The 24,215-nt window shown below is 41.7% G+C and overlaps 1 protein-coding gene across 1 annotated transcript in view; it reads right to left on the reverse strand.

The window, feature by feature from the left end:
• The window catches only part of LOC110521744 (cadherin-2), an 84,422-nt gene that overhangs the window by 37,543 nt on the left and 22,664 nt on the right, over positions 1-24,215 (reverse strand). The window contains exons 3-5 of the mRNA XM_021599575.2: positions 3,954-4,198; positions 1,726-1,899; positions 1,024-1,179 (exon numbers count right to left, since the gene is read on the reverse strand). Coding sequence (XP_021455250.2) covers positions 1,024-1,179; positions 1,726-1,899; positions 3,954-4,198 — 575 coding nt within the window. The remainder of the gene's footprint in view (positions 1-1,023; positions 1,180-1,725; positions 1,900-3,953; positions 4,199-24,215) is intronic.

Raw genomic sequence — 24,215 nt, forward strand, 5'->3', positions numbered from 1 at the left:
TGTCAACTATAGACACACAAATACAGGTTCATGGTTAGACACACTTATGGGAATGGTATGGGCTCGCAGTTCCAGAGACTAATACAGGGTTAGGGCATGGTTGTCTTAACCTGGTTAAACCAGACTGTTAGCATAGCGTTCAGTCTGAATTCACCAGGCCATGGCTGTTCTCTTTCTATCACATTTGTTTCCAACTCGATAACTCATGACTTTCCCTCTTCTCTTGTTTTCGCTCTCACATGGATCAGAAAGGATTCCATATGTGTAAGCAATGTGGTAATAGCTCCTCATAGACCTTGGATAGGATTGGTGTAGTTTTCAGTGTTTTGCTTACACTTCATAGGGCAATCCACCAAGGGCAGAGAGAGGGGAAGGGTGTAAGTTATTGGGATTGGAACAGGGCTATTGACTCTGAGGTTTGTATATACTTGGCCTCTCAAGGTTGGATCTAAGGATTCTTAAGTGTTTCTCTCCTAGGGCCTCTCCCCTACTGCTCTCTAACAGAGAGCACTACAGGGATGAAAGCTGAGTACGCTCCCCTGTACGCTGTACCCTGTCTCCAAAACAGCCATGGCAGAGAGGTAGAGGCCTACCGCTAGGCGGGGAGTAGTAGCTGCCATAACATACAGCTGTTACAGTACCTACTCCTATACCCTGTCTCATAGCTGCAATCCTGGCTGTGCAGCTCCCTATACCATGTCTCCAGTACTGCCACGGCAACACCTAATTAGTATTCACGACAGAGCTTCAGTGACTCTGACAGCTACATCACTCTATGAATATTCACGAGGTGGCCCCATCCTTCATGCAAATGCTCTGCTGCAGATCATAGTTGCTTGTGTGTCTGCATTGAGTGTGTTCTCAAGATCAAAGTTTCCTGTCCAACTTACTCTGTATGGCGTTTTACTACATTTCACATAGACCGATAAAGAATGTTGGCCACCAAGCCACCCATTATGGAGTAATTGACAGGAATGTGGATGCTAAATCTACTCATTCTAATTCTATGAGCTGAACACTTACATGGAAGTTGGAGATGTGTTCCCGGTCGAGGGGTTTGGTCACAGAGAGCTGGCCAGAGATGGGGTTGATGATAAAGATCCCGGTCGGAGACTGGTCAGCACCGGGTCCAGTCACACTGTAACGCAGGAGACTGTTCTTATCACGGTCCGACCGGATCTAGCAGGAGGGAGAGAGACAGAGGGAGGTAGAGTGAGAGATATTCCCAGTTTAGATACAGTACATTTACAACCACACTTTTATTCAAAACATCTTTAGCTCCCCTCAACACCATACATGGGCTGTATAGTACAGACAGGAAACAGCAGATGCACCATAAACCTTAATAAACATGTATAAATCACCATCCCACTCCCATTAACCCCCTGACTCAGCCTTATGCCGCTGATTACAATATAAATATATCAGCAGATGGTGTTAGGAGGAAATAGTGCGCTTTTCATACACTGGAACCACACACATACAGTACATACTGTACATATACACAAAAACTGTACACACAAACACACACTATAAAACCCTGTGAGCTAGTGGGGAAATGTGTAAAATGTGTCTTTTGAACTGTGTGTGTTGTGTGTGTGTGTCTCTGTGTTCCAAATCAAACTGTATTTGTCACATGCGCCGAATACAACATGTGTAGACTTTACCGTGAAATGCTTACTTACAACCCGTTTGTGTGTGTCTCCGTGTATGTGTCTCCCCTACCCTGACTAGCTCCTCGGGGAACTGTCCTCGTGAGTTCTCAGGGACGTTGATGGGGGGAATGACCCAGTCCCTCTTCACCCGCCTCAGAGATCCATCGTCCCCAACGACCAAGCTGTGCCATGGAAACACGATCTCTCGCACCTGCTGAGTCACAGCTGCAGAGCTGGAGTTCACCTGCAGAGATGAGACAACAACAAAAGTTACACACACACACACACACGCACACGCACACGCACACACACACACACGCACACACACACACACGCACACACACACACACACACGCACACACACACACACACACACACACACACACACACACACACACACACACACACACACACACACACACACACACACACACACACACACACACACACACACACACACACACACACACACACACACACACAGAGAGACACGCAGATTACTCAGACCCACACACCAACACACACAAAAACACTATGACAAACACTATGATTTAGTGTATTCATGGCCTCGTTCCACAGAGCTGGATTACTGACATCATTTCTGAGGACCTGACCAATGATCAGACTGGCTGGCTGGCTGTGTATGTAACCTGTGTGTGTGTCCTCATATATATTTGCAGCCTAGGAATGCAGTTTTGTTTCCTCCACACTCTAATCTGAATTTGAATACAACCCTTCAGCCATCTCATCCTCTCGCTGCATCCCTCCACCTAATCTCTATCCCTATATTTTCATCCTTTCTCTCTTTCACTTCATTCTCTCCATCTTTCCCCTATATACACTCATCCAACAGCCTTCTTCTGCGTCACAACTCTCCCACTTGCCTCTCCAAACCCTCCCTCTCCTTCCTTCTTCCCTTTTCTCAGAGTATTCTGATCCATCCGTCTGTTGAGCGAGCTAGCTGACTAATAGCTGCCTAACACTCCACTTGTTCAATTTCACAGCTTTTATTCACAAGTTTGGTATCGGTGGTATTTTAACAACTTTTTCTTTCCTCACACTGTTTTCCCTTATAATGGACACACTAAGCATATGGCACTGCACTATTTCTGGGAAAATGTTTACTGGGGAATGTCTCCTCATATATAGAGGACCTCCTTATTGCTCTAATTAACACACAGCAGGCAGTAGCACCACAAAGCAAATTGTTGAGGTTTAAAGAACCAACAAAGTAACACGGAAAGTTTTAAATCATTACTGAACGTGTTGAATCTGTGGACCCATATAGATGCCAAAACTGTGTTAAACACTGCTTAGTGTAAAACCTTATTCAAATATTTCCCAGAGTGCCTTGGCTTTCAAGTAAATTGTAGAATTACCACCTATGACTCTATTTGTTAGTGACAGAGTGGGGTCCTGTGGCCTTCACCAAGTGAGATCCTAAGTGAAAATGTTACCATTAAAAATAATACATATTTAACACAATATGTATTTCATAAGGCTTTATTTTGAGGGCTTAGTTTTACACTAACACGGGGTCCTGAAACGTGAATTATTGCACCCATTACTGAAACGTTTGATCCAGTTTAGAAGCTTTAGGTCGTCTTATAGCTTAGTCTTTCCAACCCGGGTAAATTGTCTGAATACAGGTTGTGGGTGATAAAAAGGTGGACATCCCAACACTGTCTGGTTTCCAATAAGAATTACACATCACCTTGAAAGCAGAAAATGGAACAACCATGTCCCTGCCACTAACAACTTGAGTCATGGGTGTAAACTCAATTAGAATAAGGCTTTACACTAAGCAGTGTGTTAATTTAACACTTTTGGGGTGTCTAAATGGGCCCACAGACTCACAACCCTTTCAGTGTTGATTAAACACTCAGTGTTAAATTAGTTTGTTTTTTAAAACTGAAGAATTTGCTGTGCAGATGCTCTCTGCATTCCAAATGCTACCCTGTTCCCTACATAGTGCACTACTATTGACCAGGGACCTGGTGAAAAATAGCACACTATAAAGGAAATAGGGTGACATCTGGGATGCACACTGTACTGTAGTGAGCCTCGTCTTCTTTCTGTGGTTATCAGCACTTTACTGGCCATCAACGACTAACAGAGTAGGTATATACCCCCGATAACATTATACTTCATCATCATGTTTAGGGCCAGGAGTTTTTACAGAATGCATGGGTTGTGTTTTAATTTCCCGCATGGGCCACATATGCGTAGTGTAAAAGTGTATTGCTTTGGATAAGTCGTCTGTTAAATGAAATAGAACATCGGTATTACATCCCAGACCTGTTTGATGAGTTTGTGTTCTGTCGTGTCTGGCTTTCCGTCGTTCCGGAGGAGGAGGTAAACATGCGTCTTCCAATCCTCCTTGGTCTCCAGATCCCTCGCTCGCACCACCAAGGTGCTCTTCCTGTCGGCAAGACGGAAGGCATGCCGGGCGTACACCGTGCCATCCTCATCCAGCCTGAAGTCCTCCACGTCAACCACCTCCAACAGAACCCTGTCGCCCAGGCCACAGTCGGCGAACCTCACTGCAGGGAGAGAGAGCGAGAGAGATGTCAGCAAGATTTGAAAACAGAGGAAGACAACATACAGTACCAGTCAAAAGTTTGGACACACCTACTCATTCAAGGGTTTTTGTTCATTTTTACTATTTTCTACAGTGTAGAATAATAGTGGAGTCATCAAAACCATGAAATAACACATATGGAATCATGTAGTAAGCAAAAAAGCGTTAAACAAATCAAATATATTTGATATTTGAGATTCTTCAATCTATGCCTTAATGACAGCTTTGCACACTCTTGGCCTTCTCTCAACCAGCTTCACCTGGAATGCTTTTCTGACAGTTCCCACATATGCTGAGCACTTGTTGGCTGCTTTTCCTTCATTCTACTGTCCAACACATCCCAAACCATCTCAATTGGGTTGAGGTCAGGTGATTGTGGAGGCCAGGTCATCTGAAGCAGCACTCAATCGCTCTCCTTCTTGGTCAAATTGCCCTTACACAGCCTGGAGGTGTGTTTTGGATCATTGTAATGTTGAAAAACAAATGATAGTCCCAATAAGCGCAAACCAGGTGGCATGGCGTATTGTTGCAGAATGCTGTGGTAGCCATGCTGGTTAAGTGTGCCTTGAATTCTAAATATATCACAGACAGTGTCACCAGCAAAGCACCCCCACACCATCACACCTCCTCCTCTATGCTTCACGGTGGGAACCACTTATGCGGAGGTCATCCATTCACCTAGTCTGCGTCTCACAACGACATGATGGTTGGAGCCAAAAATCACAAATTTGGACCAATTTGACCAAAGGACAGATTTCTACCGGTCTAAGCAAGTCTCTTCTTGTTATTGGTGTCCTTTAGTAGTGGTTTCTTTGCAGCAATTCAACCATGAAGGCCTGATTCACGCAATATCCTCTGAAAAGTTGATGTTGAGATGTGACTGTTGAACTCTGTGAAGCATTTATTTGGGCTGCAATCTGAGGTGCAGTTAAATCTAATGAACGTATCCTCTGCAGTAGAGGTATCTCTGGATCTTATTTTCCTGTGGTGGTCCTCGTGAGAGACAGCTTCATTATAAAGTTTGAAGGTTTTTGTGACTGCATTTGTATAAACTTTCAAAGTTCTTGAAATTTCCCGGATTTGACTAACCTTCCTGTCTTAAAATAATGATGGACTGTAATTTCTCTTTGCTTATTTGAGCTGTTCTTGCCATAATATGGACTTGATCTTTTACCAAATTGGGCTATCTTCTGTATATCACCCCTACCTTGTAACAACATAACTGATTGGCTCAAATGAACTTTTAACAAGGAACACGTTATTTGAAATGCATTCCAGGTGACTACCTCATGAAGCTGGTTGAGAAAATGCCAAGCGTGTGCAAAGCTGTCATCAAGGCAAAGGGTGACTACTTTGAAAAATCTCAAATCTCAAATATATTTTGAAATATATAACACTTTTTTGGTTACTACATGATTCCATGTTTGTTATTTCATAATTTTGATGCCCTCACTATTATTTTACAATGTTGAAAATAGTAACAATAAAGAAAAACCCTTGAATGAGTAGGTGTATCCAAACCTTTGACTTGTACTGTATATACATATACAGTGGGGCAAAAAAGTATTTAGTCAGCCACCAATTGTGCAAGTTCTCCCACTTAAAAAGATGAGAGGCCTGTAAATTTCATCATTGGTACACTTCAACTATGACAGACAAAATGTGAAAAAAAATCCAGAAAATCACAAATACATTTTATATGAATTTATTTGCAAATTACGGTGGGAAAAAAGCATTTGGTCACCTACAAACAAGCAATATTTCTGGCTCTCACAGACCTGTAACTTCTTCTTTAAGAGGCTCCTCTGTCCTGCACTCGTTACCTGTATTAATGGCACCTGTTTGAACTTGTTATCAGTATAAAAGACACCTGTCCACAACCTCAAACAGTCACACTCCAAACTCCACTATGGCCAAGACCAAAGAGCTGTCAAAGGACACCAGAAACAAAATTGTAGACCTGCACCAGGCTGGGAAGCCTGAATCTGCAATAGGTTAGCAGCTTGGTTTGAAGAAATCAACTGTGGGAGCAATTATTAGGAAATGGAAGACATACAAGATCACTGATCATCTCCCTCGATCTGAAGCTCCACGCAAGATCTCACCCCGTGGGGTCAAAATGATCACAAGAACGGTGAGCAAAAATCCCAGAACCACACGGGGGGACCTAGTGAATGACCTGCAGAGAGCTGGGACCAAAGTAACAAAGCCTACCATCAGTAACACACTACGCCGCCAGGGACTCAAATCCTGCAGTGCCAGACGTGTCCCCCTGCTTAAGCCAGTACATGTCCAGGCCCGTCTGAAGTTTGCTAGAGAGCATGTGGATGATCCAGAAGAAGATTGGGAGAATGTCATATGGTCAGATGAAACCAAAATATAACTTTTTGGTAAAAACTCAACTCGTCGTGTTTGGAGGACAAAGAATGCTGAGTTGCACCCAAAGAACACCATACCTACTGTGAAGCATAGGGGTGGAAACATCATGCTTTGGGGCTGTTTTTCTGCAGAGGGACCAGGACGACTGATCCGTGTAAAGGAAAGAATGAATGGGGCCATGTATTGTGAGATTTTGAGTGAAAACCTCCTTCCATCAGCAAGGGCATTGAAGATGAAACGTGGCTGGGTCTTTCAGCATGACAATGATCCCAAACACACCGCCCGGGCAACGAAGGAGTAGCTTCGTAAGAAGCATTTCAAGGTCCTGGAGTGGTCTAGCCAGTCTCCAGATCTCAACCCCATAGAAAATCTTTGGAGGGAGTTGAAAGTCTGTGTTGCCCAGCAACAGCCCCAAAACATCACTGCTCTAGAGGAGATCTGCATGGAGGAATGGGCCAAAATACCAGCAAGTGTGTGAAAACCTTGTGAATACTTACAGAAAACGTTTGACCTCTGTCATTGCCAATACTTATTTTCCACCATAATTTGCAAATAAATTCATAAAAAATCCTACAATGTGATTTTCTGGATTTTTATTTCTTATTTTGTCTGTCATAGTTGAAGTGTACCTATGATGAAAACTACAGGCCTCTCTCATCTTTTTAAGTGGGAGAACATGCACAATTGGTTGTTGACTAAATACTTTTTTGCCCCACTGTACATATATTACTGTACATATATTACTGTGCGACTAAAATAATCTTGGCGACCAACAACCTAAAGACCAAACAATCGACCTGTCAACTAATTGGGGTCAGCCCTAAAATGTAGTAATGACCAATTTGGCTACATTTAATTAAATAGACAAATCTGTGAACTGTCTTGCAAGTTTTCAATTGACACAATACTTGTTAGCCAAGGTGTCAGCTAGAGATTACGTGCAGGAGCTTGCAGGGAGTTGTAGTTTTATATGATATCTACTAGAGACTAATATATTGATAAAACTCACCTTCTCCGAGAGAGATTTACATGGTTATCAAAACATCAAGCCAGGGTAAGCCTACACGAAACACAGCCTTTATTTGAAGTGTTTCCCTATTGGAAAAATGAATGGTGGAAATACGATTGGAACCATTTGCCTGTTTGACCACTAGGTTTTATGGGTATTATGACACCTCGACTGTGGGGCTCTATTGATAACTAAAATAGCAGTGCAGATGGAACTCTTTTGCTAAGTACAGAGATGTATTCTAGGTAATGCGTGTTTATGGAACTGTTATAGACTTTGTGGTGCAGCAGAACGATTCGTGTACTTCAAAACCCAGGTGGGGTAATACTTTAGCTGCACAACGTACCACTAACTTTAAAACCTCCATACCATTTCATGACTTTACTTATAATTGTTTGGGATGGTTTGAGACCATCTGGGACCATCACGTGAAATCCTAATGACTGGTAAAACAAATGTCTTGAGAAACTCTTACAAACATCCCAACATGGGAAAAAAAACATGAATTTCACGTAATCACATTTTCACATATGAAATGTCACAAGTGAAGTGTTCCAAAAACACATTTTAACATGTGAAATGTTTAATGTCACATGAAGTGTTCCATGTGATTTTCCACATCAAATCGACGATAGTTTTATTGGCAAGAATACATTTTTGCATGGCTTATTTGTTACCATAATTATACAGTATATCCCCACACTTTAAAAAAGAATAGAATGGTCACGGTACAATGTTTTTCTTTGGTTCACAAAATAAACGGTACCTTTTAGGGTACATGTCCAGATAATCTTAGTATAATGGTACGTTTTTTTCTACACAATATATTCAATACAAGGTACAATCATTACTGCACTTTGAAATGTAGGCGGTGGCAATGTGCTCGTTCGGGCTCATTAGCATATTTGGGGGCATGGTTTAAAATATGTTGTATTTGTGCCAACCGTCAGTGGAAATGTTGTATGAGTTTAAGTGGTTTATCGTTATGTTGTCGACAGTTGAGCATATCTTTTGACACGGTCAATTCTGCAAAGGTTGTGTGATCTTGTGACAATCAAGCGATGCATTGTTAAGAGCTTGCTGGGCATTTTACAGTAGCTGGATGGAAGCTGGTTCACAGGAAGATAATGTCACATTTTCCACAACTTATTGTCAACTAGCTACAAGGTATTGTATGAGTCACAGTAAATTACTTTAGCTCATGTCACACTCACTGAACTGATGGTGTGGCAGTGAAGTGAGTACTACATTATCATGACAAGCTATATATGAAATATTCTATGGCTCGTTGGTATGCCATGCAATTATGTCAGCCTTTAACAGGGCTGGAGAACTGACAATCTTAATAAACAGAATACAACAGAGCACATTAACTGGGATGACAGAGCTAGCTGAAAGCCACACCTCCAATATTTGGTTAGACTGTCACTGCTAGCTTACAATTAAAAGTAATGTCAGCCAGAAACATATTGAATAATGTTTCCGGTTCAGAAAATACAAATTGCAGTTAACTTACTGGAAAATACACAATTACATTTTTACAGTGGAGCTCATTAGGGACACATATGCTTACAAAGTTTGCAGAACAGACAGTGTCAAAGGAGGCAAATACGCATTTGGCCATGTCCCCAAATATGCTAATGAGCCCCACCAGTACATTACCGCCACCTATCAATGATGACCGTGCCTTTTACCTACAAGGTACCGAACTGTACCATGTGAGTACCCCAGGGAACAACGCTGTACCCTAACCATACCCTTATTTATTTTTTGAGTATTTTAATACATGTTCCAAGCAAAAAGTATGAACCTAATGGCACTGCAGTAACACTGATGCACTCAACCAAGCAGTTGCAAGTTCAAATCCCTGAAGCGTTCATATATAATCTGTCAAAGTGTCTTTGGGCACTGGTAGATTCAAATTAATGTAAAGTTGGTGGTGATTTTACATAATTCTGGGCAGCATTTAGCGAAGTGCAGGAAGGTCATTTTGCCAACATGTCTGTAGCCTTATCTCCTTTATGCTCACAGAACTTGTGGTGTTGCAGAACATGTCGCAGGACATTTCAGGTTGGTAGTGACCAAAAGGTTTCATGTTCAAATCCCAGTTAAGGCTGAGTCCCAAGTGTGGTCATGGTACTAGATAATAGTAAAAAAAATGTTTTACACTAAATGAAAGCAGCATACTGTCTTTTTACAGAAATTACACCTTGTTGTATATATTTTAGGCAAAGTGCAAAAATATATTCTTGGCAATATACAGACAGGTATGTACAGCCAATCTCCATTATGTCCACAGTCCTGGTGGTGCAGCAACCGAAAGGTTGTGAGTTCAAATCCAAAGTGAGTTTGAGTCCCAAATAATCCAGAGGACCATGACAAAATGCTCTAAAGACATTATTGTGGACATCCCTGAAACAATATGGGAACCAGACAAAACCTGCAAGGGACAATGAATTTATACATCAATAATGTGCCACAAAGTAAAATATTCTCAATGACAACTGGGTTTTAAAATGTTTTCACAAATATAGTTTCATGGTATCACATTTTGAATTTCTGCAACCCCATGTTGTCACATTTACTTCAAACCAGCAGTATACTCTAACACCATGTATCCCACTGCTGGTTTGCTGCTAAAGCTAAGCATGGTTAGTCCTGGTCAGTCCCTGGATGGGAGACCAGATGGTGTTGGAGGGCCAGTAGGAGGCACTCTTTCCTTTGGTTTAAAACCTGTTAAGGATATGGCAGACATACGCCCCCTTTGGAGAGATTGGGTACCCCTAGTAAACTGGAAAAACAATCTGTCAAAAATTGCTAATATATGCAAATAAAAAATTTAAAAAAATTATTATTGGATAGAAAACACTCTAAAGATTCTAAAACCGTTGGAATTATGTCTGTAAGTATAGCAGAACTCACAGGGCAGGCATTCTTCCAAACTAGTTTTTGTGGCCATGAAAGTTGGAGCAACTTTGACGTCATGGCCCCCACCCTTCCCAACGAGCTATTCTGGGGACACTTTCTTTCTCTTCCGCTAGATGTCCTCTTTCATTAGAGCTTCAAATCGTTCAAATCCCGCGAGAATTGACCCTATGGGAGTGAAATTAGTGCGTGCCACGAGAAAATAGGCTGTGCGTATGGGCGCGAATTGGTCCCAGCCATTCCTTTGTTTCCAGCACTCAAGAGAAGGGCAGACGATGGCCGATTGAATTGAAGTTTGTTTTGCACGTCTAAAACATCATAAAGCTTGCTTCTGCACTTAGTTTGACCTGTTTAGTCGACATATAATGTGTAATTTTGAAGTTTTGATGCGCAACTTATCCGGACCAGAGGACGTTTTGGGTGCATTTCAGCTGATGTTATTAGCAGTAGCTAATACAAAGACGCAAGACTTGAAACCAAACGATGTATTGGGTAAGTATGAAGCCTTCCAGAACATTCTGAACGAAGACCATCGAAGGTAAGGGAATATTTATGCTTAAATCTGTGTTTCTGTTGACTCCAACATTACGTGGAAATGTAGCTTGGAACTGAGCGCTGTCTCAGCATATGGAATAGTGTGCGATTTCTGTAACGTTAAAAATAAATCTAACACAGCGGTTGCATAAAGAAGCAGTGTATCTTTCTAACTATATGTAGAACATGTATATTTAGTCAAAGTTTATGATGTCTATTTACGTTATCTTGCCGCGCTACATAGATTTCCTGCGGGCATTTTTGAGTAATTTCTGAAGGTGAACTCACTGTAAATGGACATTTATGGATATAAATGGCATATTATTGAAAAAAAAAAATATGTACTGTGTAATATGTCATATTACTGTCATCTGATGAAGATTTTCAAAAGGTTAGTGAGCGATTTATTTTTTAATCCTGCGTTTGTTGATTGCATGTTTTGGCTATTGAAATGAGCTGTGTCTGGTGGTGGTTTTACATATATATGTGCTATGTTTTCGCCGTAAAACATTTTAGAAATCTGACTTGCTGGCTAGATGAACAAGGTGTTTATCTTTCATTTGAGCTATTGGACTTGTTAATGTGTGGAGGTTAAATATTTTTAAGAATATTTTTGCGTTCCATGCGCCACCGTTTCAGCTGAACGTGGGAGGGTTGATCCCCAATTGGGAACCAGTATCGTAGACAGGTTAAGAAAATACCCCAGGGGTAGTGACTGGGGACATTGCCCTGTGTAGGTTGCTGTTTTATCGGATGGGATGTTAAACAGGTGTCCTGGCTCTCTGTGGTCACCAAAAGATCCCATGGCACTTATCGTAAGAGTAGGTGTGTTAACCCCGGTGTCCTGGCTAAACTCCCAATCTGACCCTCATACAATCATGGCCAACTAATCATCACCAGCTTCCAATTGACTCATTCCTCTCCTCTGTAACTATTGCCCAGGTCACTGCTGTAAATGATAATTTCTTCTCAGTCAATTTAACTGGTAAAATAAAAAAGATTACATAAAATAATGTGGTTTTTCCATAAGCTGTGCCAGGCTTGACCAGACAAAAATAATTTTATTTAAAATACACGCACGCACGCGCACACACGCACACACGCGCACCAGATCCCTGCTTTGGGGGCAGCAGAAGGTGGGGTCTTAGCTAGGATTAAACTGAAGCTCAGGACGGATTGTTTTTCTTTGTTTCATCCAGTCAACAGACAGATAAGTCAGGGCTGGAGCTGCACATCTTCTCTGTTCGTTCTGCAGCAACTGACTCACCGTTACGGATCAGCTCCTATGTTCTTGCCTTATCTCTGGCTTCACCAATGAGCCACAGCAGAGCCAGTCTGACAGATTCAGAATGTGTGAATGTGAGGGAATATCTGCATAGAGATGGAAACGTTGTAACTGCCATTCCACATGGTTCTCCATAGATCTGTTATGGTACAATGGTTACGTACAATATGGCTGGCTGGACCACAGTCAATAAGCTGCATTAATTCTACCCAGTAAGTTTCTACAGGTAGTTGTTATGTTGGTGCATGAGTCCATGTGTGTTTGTGAGAGTGTATGTGTGCACTTATTTTCCTACATTACTAGAACCCCGATATCCTAATATTTCACCTTAATGTCCTGAAAAGGTAGGAGAACAATAACTTTTTTTTAAAGTCAGGAAGTTTTTCAGCTCCTGAATTTGTTCAAATGCTATTATAAGCTTAAGGGTTAGGTTTAGGTTTAGGGTGTGTGTGTGTGTGTCTGTGTGTGTCTGTGTGTTGGTGCATGCGTGCATGCATCAGAAACCAGATCCCAATTCTAAATGTTCCTATTTGAAAAGCATTGAAGATGTCATGACTCTCCTGTGAAGATTTGAAGGATCAGGTTACAGTGGGTCCGCTCTATAGCGCACTATCTCTACCGCAGAAGGGGAGAGATGGCGTAGGCCGCTTTATGGCGGTCGTAAAATACTCTGCTTCTGGGCTCTGTAGTATTGAGATTGGAATGTGACTGTGGAACACAGAGAGACACTTGGCCAAACTTTGACATCAAAATGTTGAAAAATTGAACATTATTTCTGTATTCCAAACAGATGGACTGGTCCGTGGACACTTAAGGAACTGTCATGTTGAATTTGTTTCATTTGGTGACCTCATGAAGAACATGAGAGACACATTGCTGTGTATTTGTTTGTATACACTTCTCAATTATGGGGTTTGCTTTTGAATGTTGTATAAAATAAATTATTAAGTATAAGAAAGATAACATTGTGATGTTAGCCTTCTAAATGAGAGAATGGATTTTTATATAAAGCAAGAACAATGGTACTCTGAAAGATCCATTCTCAAGAACATGTCCCTATGCAACAAACATTAGTTTGCCTGATCTATCCATTATAACAGAGCTAAAAAGGACACGGCGACCAGAGTTAAACAACTAGAGACTCTTTGATGAACTATTCTCCACAGACTGATCCAGTGTTTTCAACGGAGAGACAGCCACGGCATACAAACGTAAATATGTACATTGCATTTCTAAAATCCAACTGAACGGTCGTTAGGGTGCTAAATATCCATATTCACGCTAAACGTATTCAACCCTATGTATGTAGTGGGTCCATTCTGTTCTCCCTCTGTTTCTTATCTGTCCCCACCCCCTTTCCTTTGTCTACCAAGCCGTCATATCGGTTTCGTCCACTAGGGCCTTTTTCTTTGTGTCATGTTAGTAACCAATGTATGACCTATTGTGTATGTGTTTATGCAATTCTGTGATTATTTAGTTAGTTAGTTAATAAATAATTAAGCCAATTTGTATATCACTGATTCATGATTTATGCTAGGGTTCGTGCAGATATACAAATGTTTGCAACATTCAGAATATGACTCTTGAGGTAATAATGCATTAATAAGTGACTGTAATCAATAAGATATGAACATTTCTGAAGAGTTAAATTCGGGAAATAGAGACTCTTTAACCTCTAGTGACTCCCCATCCCGCATGAGGGAGCGTAATCATCGACTGACACTAATTAGCATAATGCAACGGACATAAATATTCCTAGAAAATATTACTATTCATGAAAATCACAAGTGAAATATATTGAGACACAGCTTAGCCTTTTGTTAGTCACCCTGTCATCTCAGATTTTCAAAATATGCTTTACAGCCAAAGCTAGACAAGCATTTGTGTAAGTTTATCGATAGCCTAGCATAGCATTTTGTCCAGCTAGCAGCAGGTAACTTGGTCACGGAAATCAGAAAAGCAATCAAGTTAAATCGTTTACCTTTGATGAGCTTCGGATGTTTTCACTCAAGAGACTCCCAGTTAGATAGCCAATGTTCCTTTTTTCCAAAAATATTATTTTTGTAGGCGAAATAGCTTCGTTTGTTCTTCACGTGTGGCTGAGAAATCGCCCGGAAATTGCAGTCACGAAAACGCCGAAAAATATTCAAAATTAGCTCCATAATATCGAGATAACCTTCTGTAAGGATTCTGTGAAGATATGAAAATATGATGAATTGTATGTGTGTATAATCAATTACTAGAGATTTGATAAAGTAATACTGGGAATATAATGAGATGCAACCTAAACAACCCATACGTAGACATACGTAGGTTCAGAGTTGGTCCCTCTGATGGATTTGATAAAGATGAGGTTACACAATGTCTATAAAGTCTGTGAGTAAAGCCTTAATAAAATTCTCCACGACATTCGGGTTACATAAGGTGGTACAAAGCGATCAAGGTACCAATTTCCTATCCAAGCTCTTCAAGCAGGTGTTAAAATCCTTGTCAATTACGCACTGTGTGTCAAGCGCCTATCACCCAGAGTCTCAGGGTGCGCTTGAAAGATGGCATCAGACACTGAAGTCTATGCTACGTAAATATTGTTTGGAATCTGAGAAAGATTGGGATGAGGGAGTTCCTCTAGTTTTGTTTGCTGCTTGTGAAACTGTGCAGGAGACCCTAGGTTTCAGCCCGGCTGAACTACTGTTTGGTCACACAGTGAGAGGACCAATGAAAGTCCTTAAAGAACAGTTCTTGTCTCAAGAGTTGTGTACAGGAGACGAGAATGTGTTGGACTACGTTAGTCGCTTTCGTGAGTGCCTACACCAAGCTTGTGCTCTCGCAAAGGAAGCTCTGTCTTCCTCACAGAGGAGCATGAAAAGACACTATGATAAAGAGGCTGTTTCTCGTCCACTACAGCCAGGTGACCAAGTACCTGTTCCAGGATCTTCACTGTCAGCTCGTTTCTCTGGTCCTTATTGAATTGAAAAGAAAATAAGTGAAACTGACAATATGCTTCAAACTCCTGATAGACAACGCCAATCTCGTGTGTGTCACATTAACATGTTGAAAGCATACCACACCCGACCCATCACACAGTTAGATAGTTCAAAAACAGAGGAAGGTACTGCTGTCTCCTCTGCTACTTCTGCTATGATAGTGGACTGTCATATTGATGATGTTGTTGGAGATGGATTGGAGTTGCGCAATACTCAGCAGCAGTGTGTTACAGTGCCTTGCGAAAGTATTCGGCCCCCTTGAACTTTGCGACCTTTTGCCACATTTCAGGCTTCAAACATAAAGATATAAAACTGTATTTTTTTGTGAAGAATCAACAACAAGTGGGACACAATCATGAAGTGGAGCGACATTTATTGGATATTTCAAACTTTTTTAACAAATCAAAAACTGAAAAATTGGGCGTGCAAAATTATTCAGCCCCCTTAAGTTAATACTTTGTAGCGCCACCTTTTGCTGTGATTACAGCTGTAAGTCGCTTGGGGTATGTCTCTATCAGTTTTGCACATCGAGAGACTGAATTTTTTTTCCATTCCTCCTTGCAAAACAGCTTGAGCTCAGTGAGGTTGGATGGAGAGCATTTGTGAACAGCAGTTTTCAGTTCTTTCCACAGATTATCGATTGGATTCAGGTCTGGACTTTGACTTGGCCATTCTAACACCTGGATATGTTTATTTTTGAAGCATTCCATTGTAGATTTTGCTTTATGTTTTGGATCATTGTCTTGTTGGAAGACAAATCTCCGTCCCAGTCTCAGGTCTTTTGCAGACTCCATCAGGTTTTCTTCCAGAATGGTCCTGTATTTGGCTCCATCCATCTTCCCATCAATTTTAACCATCTTCCCTGTCCCTGCTGAAGAAAAGCAGGCCCAAACCATGATGCTGCCACCACCATGTTTGACAGTGGGGATGGTGTGTTCAGCTGTGTTGCTTTTACGCCAAACATAACGTTTTGCATTGTTGCCAAAAAGTTCAATTTTGGTTTCATCTGACCAGAGCACCTTCTTCCACATGTTTGGTGTGTCTCCCAGGTGGCTTGTGGCAAACTTTAAACAACACTTTTTATGGATATCTTTAAGAAATTGCTTTCTTCTTGCCACTCTTCCATAAAGGCCAGATTTGTGCAATATGCGACTGATTGGTGTCCTATGGACAGAGTCTCCCACCTCAGCTGTAGATCTCTGCAGTTCATCCAGAGTGATCATGGGCCTCTTGGCTGCATCTCTGATCAGTCTTCTCCTTGTATGAGCTGAAAGTTTAGAGGGACGGCCAGGTCTTGGTAGATTTGCAGTGGTCTGATACTCCTTCCATTTCAATATTATCGCTTGCACAGTGCTCCTTGGGATGTTTAAAGCTTGGGAAATATTTTTGTATCCAAATCCGGCTTTAAACTTCTTCACAACAGTATCTCGGACCTGCCTGGTGTGTTCCTTGTTCTTCATGATGCTCTCTGCGCTTTTAACGGACCTCTGAGACTATCACAGTGCAGGTGCATTTATACGGAGACTTGATTACACACAGGTGGATTGTATTTATCATCATTAGTCATTTAGGTCAACATTGGATCATTCAGAGATCCTCACTGAACTTCTGGAGAGAGTTTGCTGCACTGAAAGTAAAGGGGCTGAATAATTTTGCACGCCCAATTTTTCAGTTTTTGATTTGTTAAAAAAGTTTGAAATATCCAATAAATGTCGTTCCACTTCATGATTGTGTCCCACTTGTTGTTGATTCTTCACAAAAAAATACAGTTTTATATCTTTATGTTTGAAGCCTGAAATGTGGCAAAAGGTCGCAAAGTTCAAGGGGGCCGAATACTTTCGCAAGGCACTGTAGATTGCCCAACTCAGAAATGCTGCTGTCTATCCAGTCAGGTCTGGTTCATTTAACGGATGTACAGGCCAATGATATTGTGAGGCTACTACACAGTTTTCCATGTCTCTTTAATGGCATTCCTACTCGCACAAACGTGTTGGAACATTACATTAATGTTGGAAATGCTACATCTATCAAGCAACACCCATATTGTATCAACGTTTCCAAGAGGAAGATAATGAGGGATGAGGTAAAATATTTGTTGGAGAATGACCTGGCTACGCCAAGTTCAAGCCCTTGGAGTTCTCCTTGCATTCTGGTTCCTAAACCTGATGGTACGTCCAGGTTATGTACGGATTATCGAACGGTAAATTCTGTCACAATGCCAGATTCGTTCCCGTTACCCAGACTGGACAACTGTATCGACACTATTGGTGCTGCTAAGTATGTAACTAAGTTGGACCTCTTAAAAGGTTACTGACAGGTTCCGTTAACTTCACGTGCTTCTGAAGATTTCTGCCTTTGTGACCCCAGACAGCTTCCTACAGTACTCAGTCATGGCTTTTGGGATGCGAAATGCACCAGCCACTTTCCAACGACTGGTTAACTCCGTATTAGCTGGTGTTCCTAATTGTAGTGCATACCTTGATGACCTAGTGATTTATTCGTCTGAGTGGTCAGATCATGTTGACTCTCTAAGGGTAGTATGTGAACGGTTGGCAGCTGCTTCTCTAACCTTGAACTTGGCAAAGTGCGAGTTTGGGAAGGCTACTGTTACCTATCTCGGTAAAGAGGTTGGCCATGGACAGGTGCGCCCTGTTGATGCCAAGGTCTTGGCTATAACTGCATTCCCTGCACCTACCACCAGACGAGAGCTACGCCGCTTTTTAGGGATGGTTGGCTACTACCGTAGCTTCTGTAAAAATGTATCTGCGGTAGTTGCTCCATTGACCGATTTGCTCAGCCCGGCTAGATCATTTGTGTGGTCCCCTGATTGTAAGAGAGCTTTTGAATCTGCGAAAGCACTCTTATGTAGTACCCCTGTACTTGATGCTCCGGATTTTGAACAACCATTCAAACTTGAGGTAGATGCTAGTGCCAGAGGTGCTGGTGCTGTTCTGCTGCAGCAGGACAAGAGTGGAGTGGATCATCCCGTTTGTTATTTTTCACGTAAATGTAATAAATGTCAAGCAAACTATGCGACAATAGAACAAGAAGTTATTGCTTTGTTGTTGGCTCTGCAATACTTTGAAGTATATATTGGTTCCAGTGCCCTACCAGTGATTGTATATACTGACCATAACCCCTTAGTTTTTCTCCACCGGATGTACAACCAGAACCAGCGCCTTATGCGTTGGGCGCTGATTGTACAAAATTATAATTTGGAGATCGGCCACAAAAAGGGTTCTGATAATGTGTTGGCAGATGCTTTGTCTCGTGTGTAAAAATGATTTTTGTATGTTTTGTAAGGTTGACTTTGTTGTTGTTCTTGTGGGTTATTCATTGAAATACTGTGGTCGCAATCCCTAGGGTTGCTCTTTTAAGGGTGGGAGTGTTATGGATACCAGTATTCTGTGTGTGTATCCTGTGTGTGTGTGTGTGTATCCTGTGTTCTTTTCTCTCCTTCTCCCTTCACAGGTGAAAATCATCACTCCCCAATCAGTCACCAATCAATCATCAATCAGAAGACACACCTCCTCCTGTTTCCTACCCAATCACAGTTCCTTTCCCTTGGTTTAAAAACCCTGTCAGTTGTTTGCTCTAGATCTCAATCTCTCTGTAAATGCCATGTCTGTAGATCTCTCTGGTTCACTCTCTTTATGTATTGAGCTATCTTTTGTTTGAGCACCTCCATAGCACTTTGTCATCACCTGTGAGTATTGTTTTTGGCTATGTTTGTTTGTTTGCTGGTGGGAAAAGGGGAAACCAAGACAAGTCGCCCATGGGCATACACTACCCGTAGGTAAACTTTGTTAAATACACTAGTTAGAACTGGGCGGACCACCCACTGTATTTTTGGTTAGTTAGTTAGCTGTTGTTAAAATAGGCTAGTCTAGCTTAGGGGTGTTTTGGATGCTTATGGTTTCTTTCCTTGGGTCCAGCTCAGCCCCTTCCTGCTCCCCCCATTACCGTGTGTTTACAAATCAATCCTGAGTTTGACGGTAGATTTCAGTTGTCGTAATTATTTCGTTCTCACTTTTACTTTGTCACTATTAGAATTTGCATGAGTTGTTACGGGTCTCAATACTCCCCCCACGTAACACATGGTCTCAACAGTGCACTTCAGGTACAGTGTAGGCATCAAGTAGATTTATAGGATAGTGCATATATATATCACATAGAGTTAGGCTTCAGAACCAAGTGCACGATTAGTTTGTGTGTATATATATTTTGTTCAGTGTAGGCCTCTACTTGAATGCATATTCTCCAAGCTACCTCTATCCTAAATGTTACTTTTATGTTCAGTGGGAATGAATCACACGACTGCTATACAGTTGTTAGTGAATGTTGCACTGAAATGTCACAATGACAATGTTACGATGAATATTGCACTAAAGTACAAGTTCAAATGTTACAAAATTATTGTTTCAATACATGTTGCACTAAAATAACAATGTTGAAATACGTTGATGGTTGTTTTTTTTGTCTTTGCTCTGTGTTCATATCGGTGTTGTGTAAGGGTTTTAGAAATGTGACATAGTCACACTAGAACGTGACGGGTCATTCTAGAGGCAATGCTGGGGACTGCCAGTGACAGAGTTTTAAATGTGTTAATAACTGGGCTGGGATATATCAGAAGTTTGACGACTGCATAGGAGAAATGCGTTAATTCAGTATACATCACATTATCCCACCGGTCACAATTGTGAGCGACAATAAAACACACTTCACCTACTTTCCCATAAATGTCAAATGATTGATTATTTCAAAGGGTTACTAATGACATATGATTTGGATATTTTCATGTGTGGGAGGAATTGGGGATTAAATGGGTTAAGTCTATGGTGTCAATCATTTTGTCTTTTGCCATTTCTGTTAATTTTCTGATTTTAAATGGATACATTAAGTTCTTAACCAAAAACAAAGGTTCTGTAATATTAACAGTGACGTAAATTGTGGAGACCAAATACATTGTTCAATTTCAACTTATCAATAGGGAACATTTTAGTTACTTGGTGCAAGGGTGACAATATTTTTGGCAACGGCTGTAGCTTGATGGGTATAACAGCTGTTAAACGTGTGGTGACAGTTGGGGGTCAGTGGATGATAGAACTTCTCTCCTTCCCTCCATCCAAGCCTCTCTACATCCCTCCCTCCATCCAAGCCTCCATCTCCTCTCCTGTCACAATCACTAACCCTGCACCAGATACTATTCCCTGCCTCAAACTCCACATTAACAAAACATGTCCATTTCAACTCCCACATACTATACCATACATGCTCCAATAACTACCCCTCAGACGACAGCAACCAGTTACAGTTGTAAAGCCATTTTCAACCCCCTTCATTATATTGTTATTAAACATGACCCTCAGCTCTGTCCCCAGTGTCTGCTAACACAGCCTGCATCCCAAATGGCACTTTATTCCCCAGGTAGTGCACTATTTTGGGCTCTGGTCAAAAGTAGTGCACTAAATAGGGAGTTGGGTGTCATTTGGGATACAAATATATAGAGAACAGGGTGTCATTTGCAGAGAGGAGCTGGTTGCTTAGCGCTGCTCTGGTCACCCCGACAACCCCCAGAAGGTGATGCCTTTCTCTCGCCCGGGTGGCGGGGCTGGGTATTAAGGGGGAGGGGCCGTGGTGCCATTGTTCACTACCAGCTCCTCTGACACCACCACGGAAATCATATCAAATCAATTGGCCACGCCCTGAAAAGCCAATATGGTGCCCATAAACAGGCCCTAAGGGAACAGTGACCCATCACATGCACAAACACTATAACGACACACACAAGCGGACCCACGTGCACATGCGCACGCACACACACACACACACACACAGACCCCACAACAATGTTATGAGCTACTGTAGATAGCTGTGTTGAGTTGTGTTGCATTGTGAATACAGTAAGTAAGCACTGATGTGCTAGGCTACACTGTCGATCCTTTCCACCTGCATGTATCCACCATGCAACATTAAGACCGAAGAGAAGTCCTGATGAATATATCCACCCAGTCACACACAGCAGATTCATTACAGTCAGAGTAGAATAGCAGAGGAGAAGAGATCCACTCAAAAGCCAACCTCCTTCAGCCCCTTATCCACCAGTAATGGTAGGGCCATTTTCACTGTTTGAAGCCATTTACACATATACTGTAACATAACATCCATCCTTGTGTGTGTGTGAGGGGGCAGACGGACGGGCCCTGGACAAATGTGCACTTCGGGATACAGACATACAGCAACACATCAGCATAGATTAGTGGGTTTATGGAAGATTAGCCAGACAATAAAGAGGTGGATCACCGCATACAATTACTGTATATATAGAAACACTATGAATTATAGGATCTCTGTAGCTCATCGGGCATGATTTTATAACTGAACAAATGAAGGATGTTTTTCGACATAGATCACTACTGTACTTAACTATATTTTGACACTCAAGGGAGGAGGCGGAGTGTGCATATACAACTACGTACAGTACATATACACTATCACATACAAAACATATAGAACCTTGAATGGTGTTACTCTTTTGCAACATTGTGCAACACGTGACATGAGAACCTGAGAGACCGGCTAGACTACACACAGGGGATGGCATGCTGTCATTGATAAATATGAATTTGTCCTGGTAAATAAAGGTTAAATAAATCTGGGACGTTGTCTGTGGAGAGGGATGGAGAGGAAAAGACATTGACGATTCTCAGTGGTGGAAAAAGTAACCAATTGCCATACTTGAGTAAAAGTAAAGATACCATAATAGAAAATTACTCAAGTAAAAGTGAAAGTCACCCAGTAAAATACTACTGAGTATTTGATTTGAAATATACTTAAGTATCAAAAGTAAAAGTAAAAGTATAAAACATTTCAAATTCCTTATATTAAGCAAACCAGACGGCACCATTTTCTTGTTTTTATTTTATTTACGGATAGCCAGGGGCACAATCTAACATTCCAACATAATTTACAAACGAAACATTTGTGTTTAGTGAGTCCGCCAGATCAGAGGCAACAGACCAGGGATGTTCTCTAGATAAGTGCATGAATTTGACCATTTTCCTGTCCTGCTAAGCATTCGAGTACTTTTAGGTTTGAGAGAAAATGTATTGAGTAAAAATAACATTTTCTTTAGGAAAGTAGTAAAGTCAAAGTCAAAAATGTAAATAGTAAAGTACAGATTCCCCAAAAAACGACTTAAGCAGTACTTTCAATTATTTTGACTTAAGTACTTCACACCACTGACGATTCCACGCCTCATTATCTGTTGTTTTCCTGTATCCTGTGTTAAACCTGTGATTTCTTCCAATTATCACCTTCTGCACTCTGAAAACACCCTACAAAGCACCACACACTCCTATGCTTCACACACACACGGAGCTGTGGTGTTAAAAAAATACTTGTTTTTTTCGGATGCAGAGCTAGGTCTTTATCCTATTAACAGCCCAGGCCAAGGCATTCAGCTATGTAACTCCGTTAGACACCACATGCTAACTAAGGCATGGTAGGTTTCACGCAGAGTTACCACACAAAGGCAATCTCAATGCATGTGTGTGTGTGTGTGTGTGTGTGTGTGTGTGTGTGTGTGTGTGTGTGTGTGTGTGTGTGTGTGTGTGTGTGTGTGTGTGTGTGTGGTGGACAATCTCCAGCAGCAGGCAGTATATGGTAGCCTGTCTCTCTGTGTCTCATTATAATAAATGGTTGTGTGATAATGCTGCTGCAGTATACATTACTACATCTAAGGTGGCCTTGTATGGATGGTGTAAGGTTGTTTTATGCTTCATAGTTAGGCCTATGTTTCATACAATGTTTGAGGTTGTTTTATGGTGAGGTAAAGGTACTATATGTCCGTGACAAGTGGCTAGTTCTAAACAGAGAAGGTCGGGGAAGGGGGTAGGCGGTTGCGGAGGGGGTAGGGGTTAGGAGTTTGATAGGGGTAAGTGGTTTTGACAGACAGGAGACTGTAAATACAAACAGAGCTAATCATTATAGGTCAGCTGTCATGTTACAGACCTGACTCTTATTCCAGGCCGGACACACACAAACACACACACTCCTGACCCCGATAACAATAAATGGTTATGCCAGACGGGTGGTATAATATAGCCTACACACACAGAGATGCAAAGGCAGACACACATGGAGAAAGGTTGTTTGTCAGGCTGATACCACATGGGTTGGATTAACAATGCCATGGATACAGGTTGTCTGAAACGTGTCCCCTAGAAATCCTCTCAGAAGAAACCAGTCCACCCCTCTGAACCGCAAGAGCAAAACATATGTGGTAGTTAGGAATGTTGCTGCCACACACACACACACCCGCACGCAGAGACACACCGACGCCCAAAACAGCATGACGGACATCGACTGCTAACGGTCACTGACGGTGGACAGAGAATGGGGAGCTGGGAGGGTGAGAAAGTGAGGCGTAAAATGTCATTACAGATGAATGTGCTGTACTTGCTTTTCCTCCCACCTTTGAACACAACCCAGAGTGTGTCACTGACTCTGTGTGTGTGAGAGCCTATAGAGACACTGTCAACACAGATTAAAACAGAAACTCTCTGTGCCTCTAACACTGTAATGAACTCTCCTTATCTCCCGCCGCTTCCCTCTCTGAGGTCGAGAAATGGTTGTGCCTGTTGTCCGTGTGTGTATGTCTTCATGATGTGGATGGAGATCTAACAGTCTGTGACAGGCCTAAACGCCACTGACAAGCCCGACTGATTACATTTCCTCTCCATTAACTATTCGGTTCACTACTTTAGACCAAGACCTGTAGAGCTCTGGTCAAAGGTAGCACTATATAGGGAGCCATTTGGGATGCAAACAGACTGGTCTGTCTGTCAGTCAGTCAGTCAGT

The sequence above is a fragment of the Oncorhynchus mykiss genome, chromosome 30 (assembly GCF_013265735.2).
Source record: "Oncorhynchus mykiss isolate Arlee chromosome 30, USDA_OmykA_1.1, whole genome shotgun sequence".
Lineage (NCBI taxonomy): Eukaryota > Metazoa > Chordata > Actinopteri > Salmoniformes > Salmonidae > Oncorhynchus > Oncorhynchus mykiss.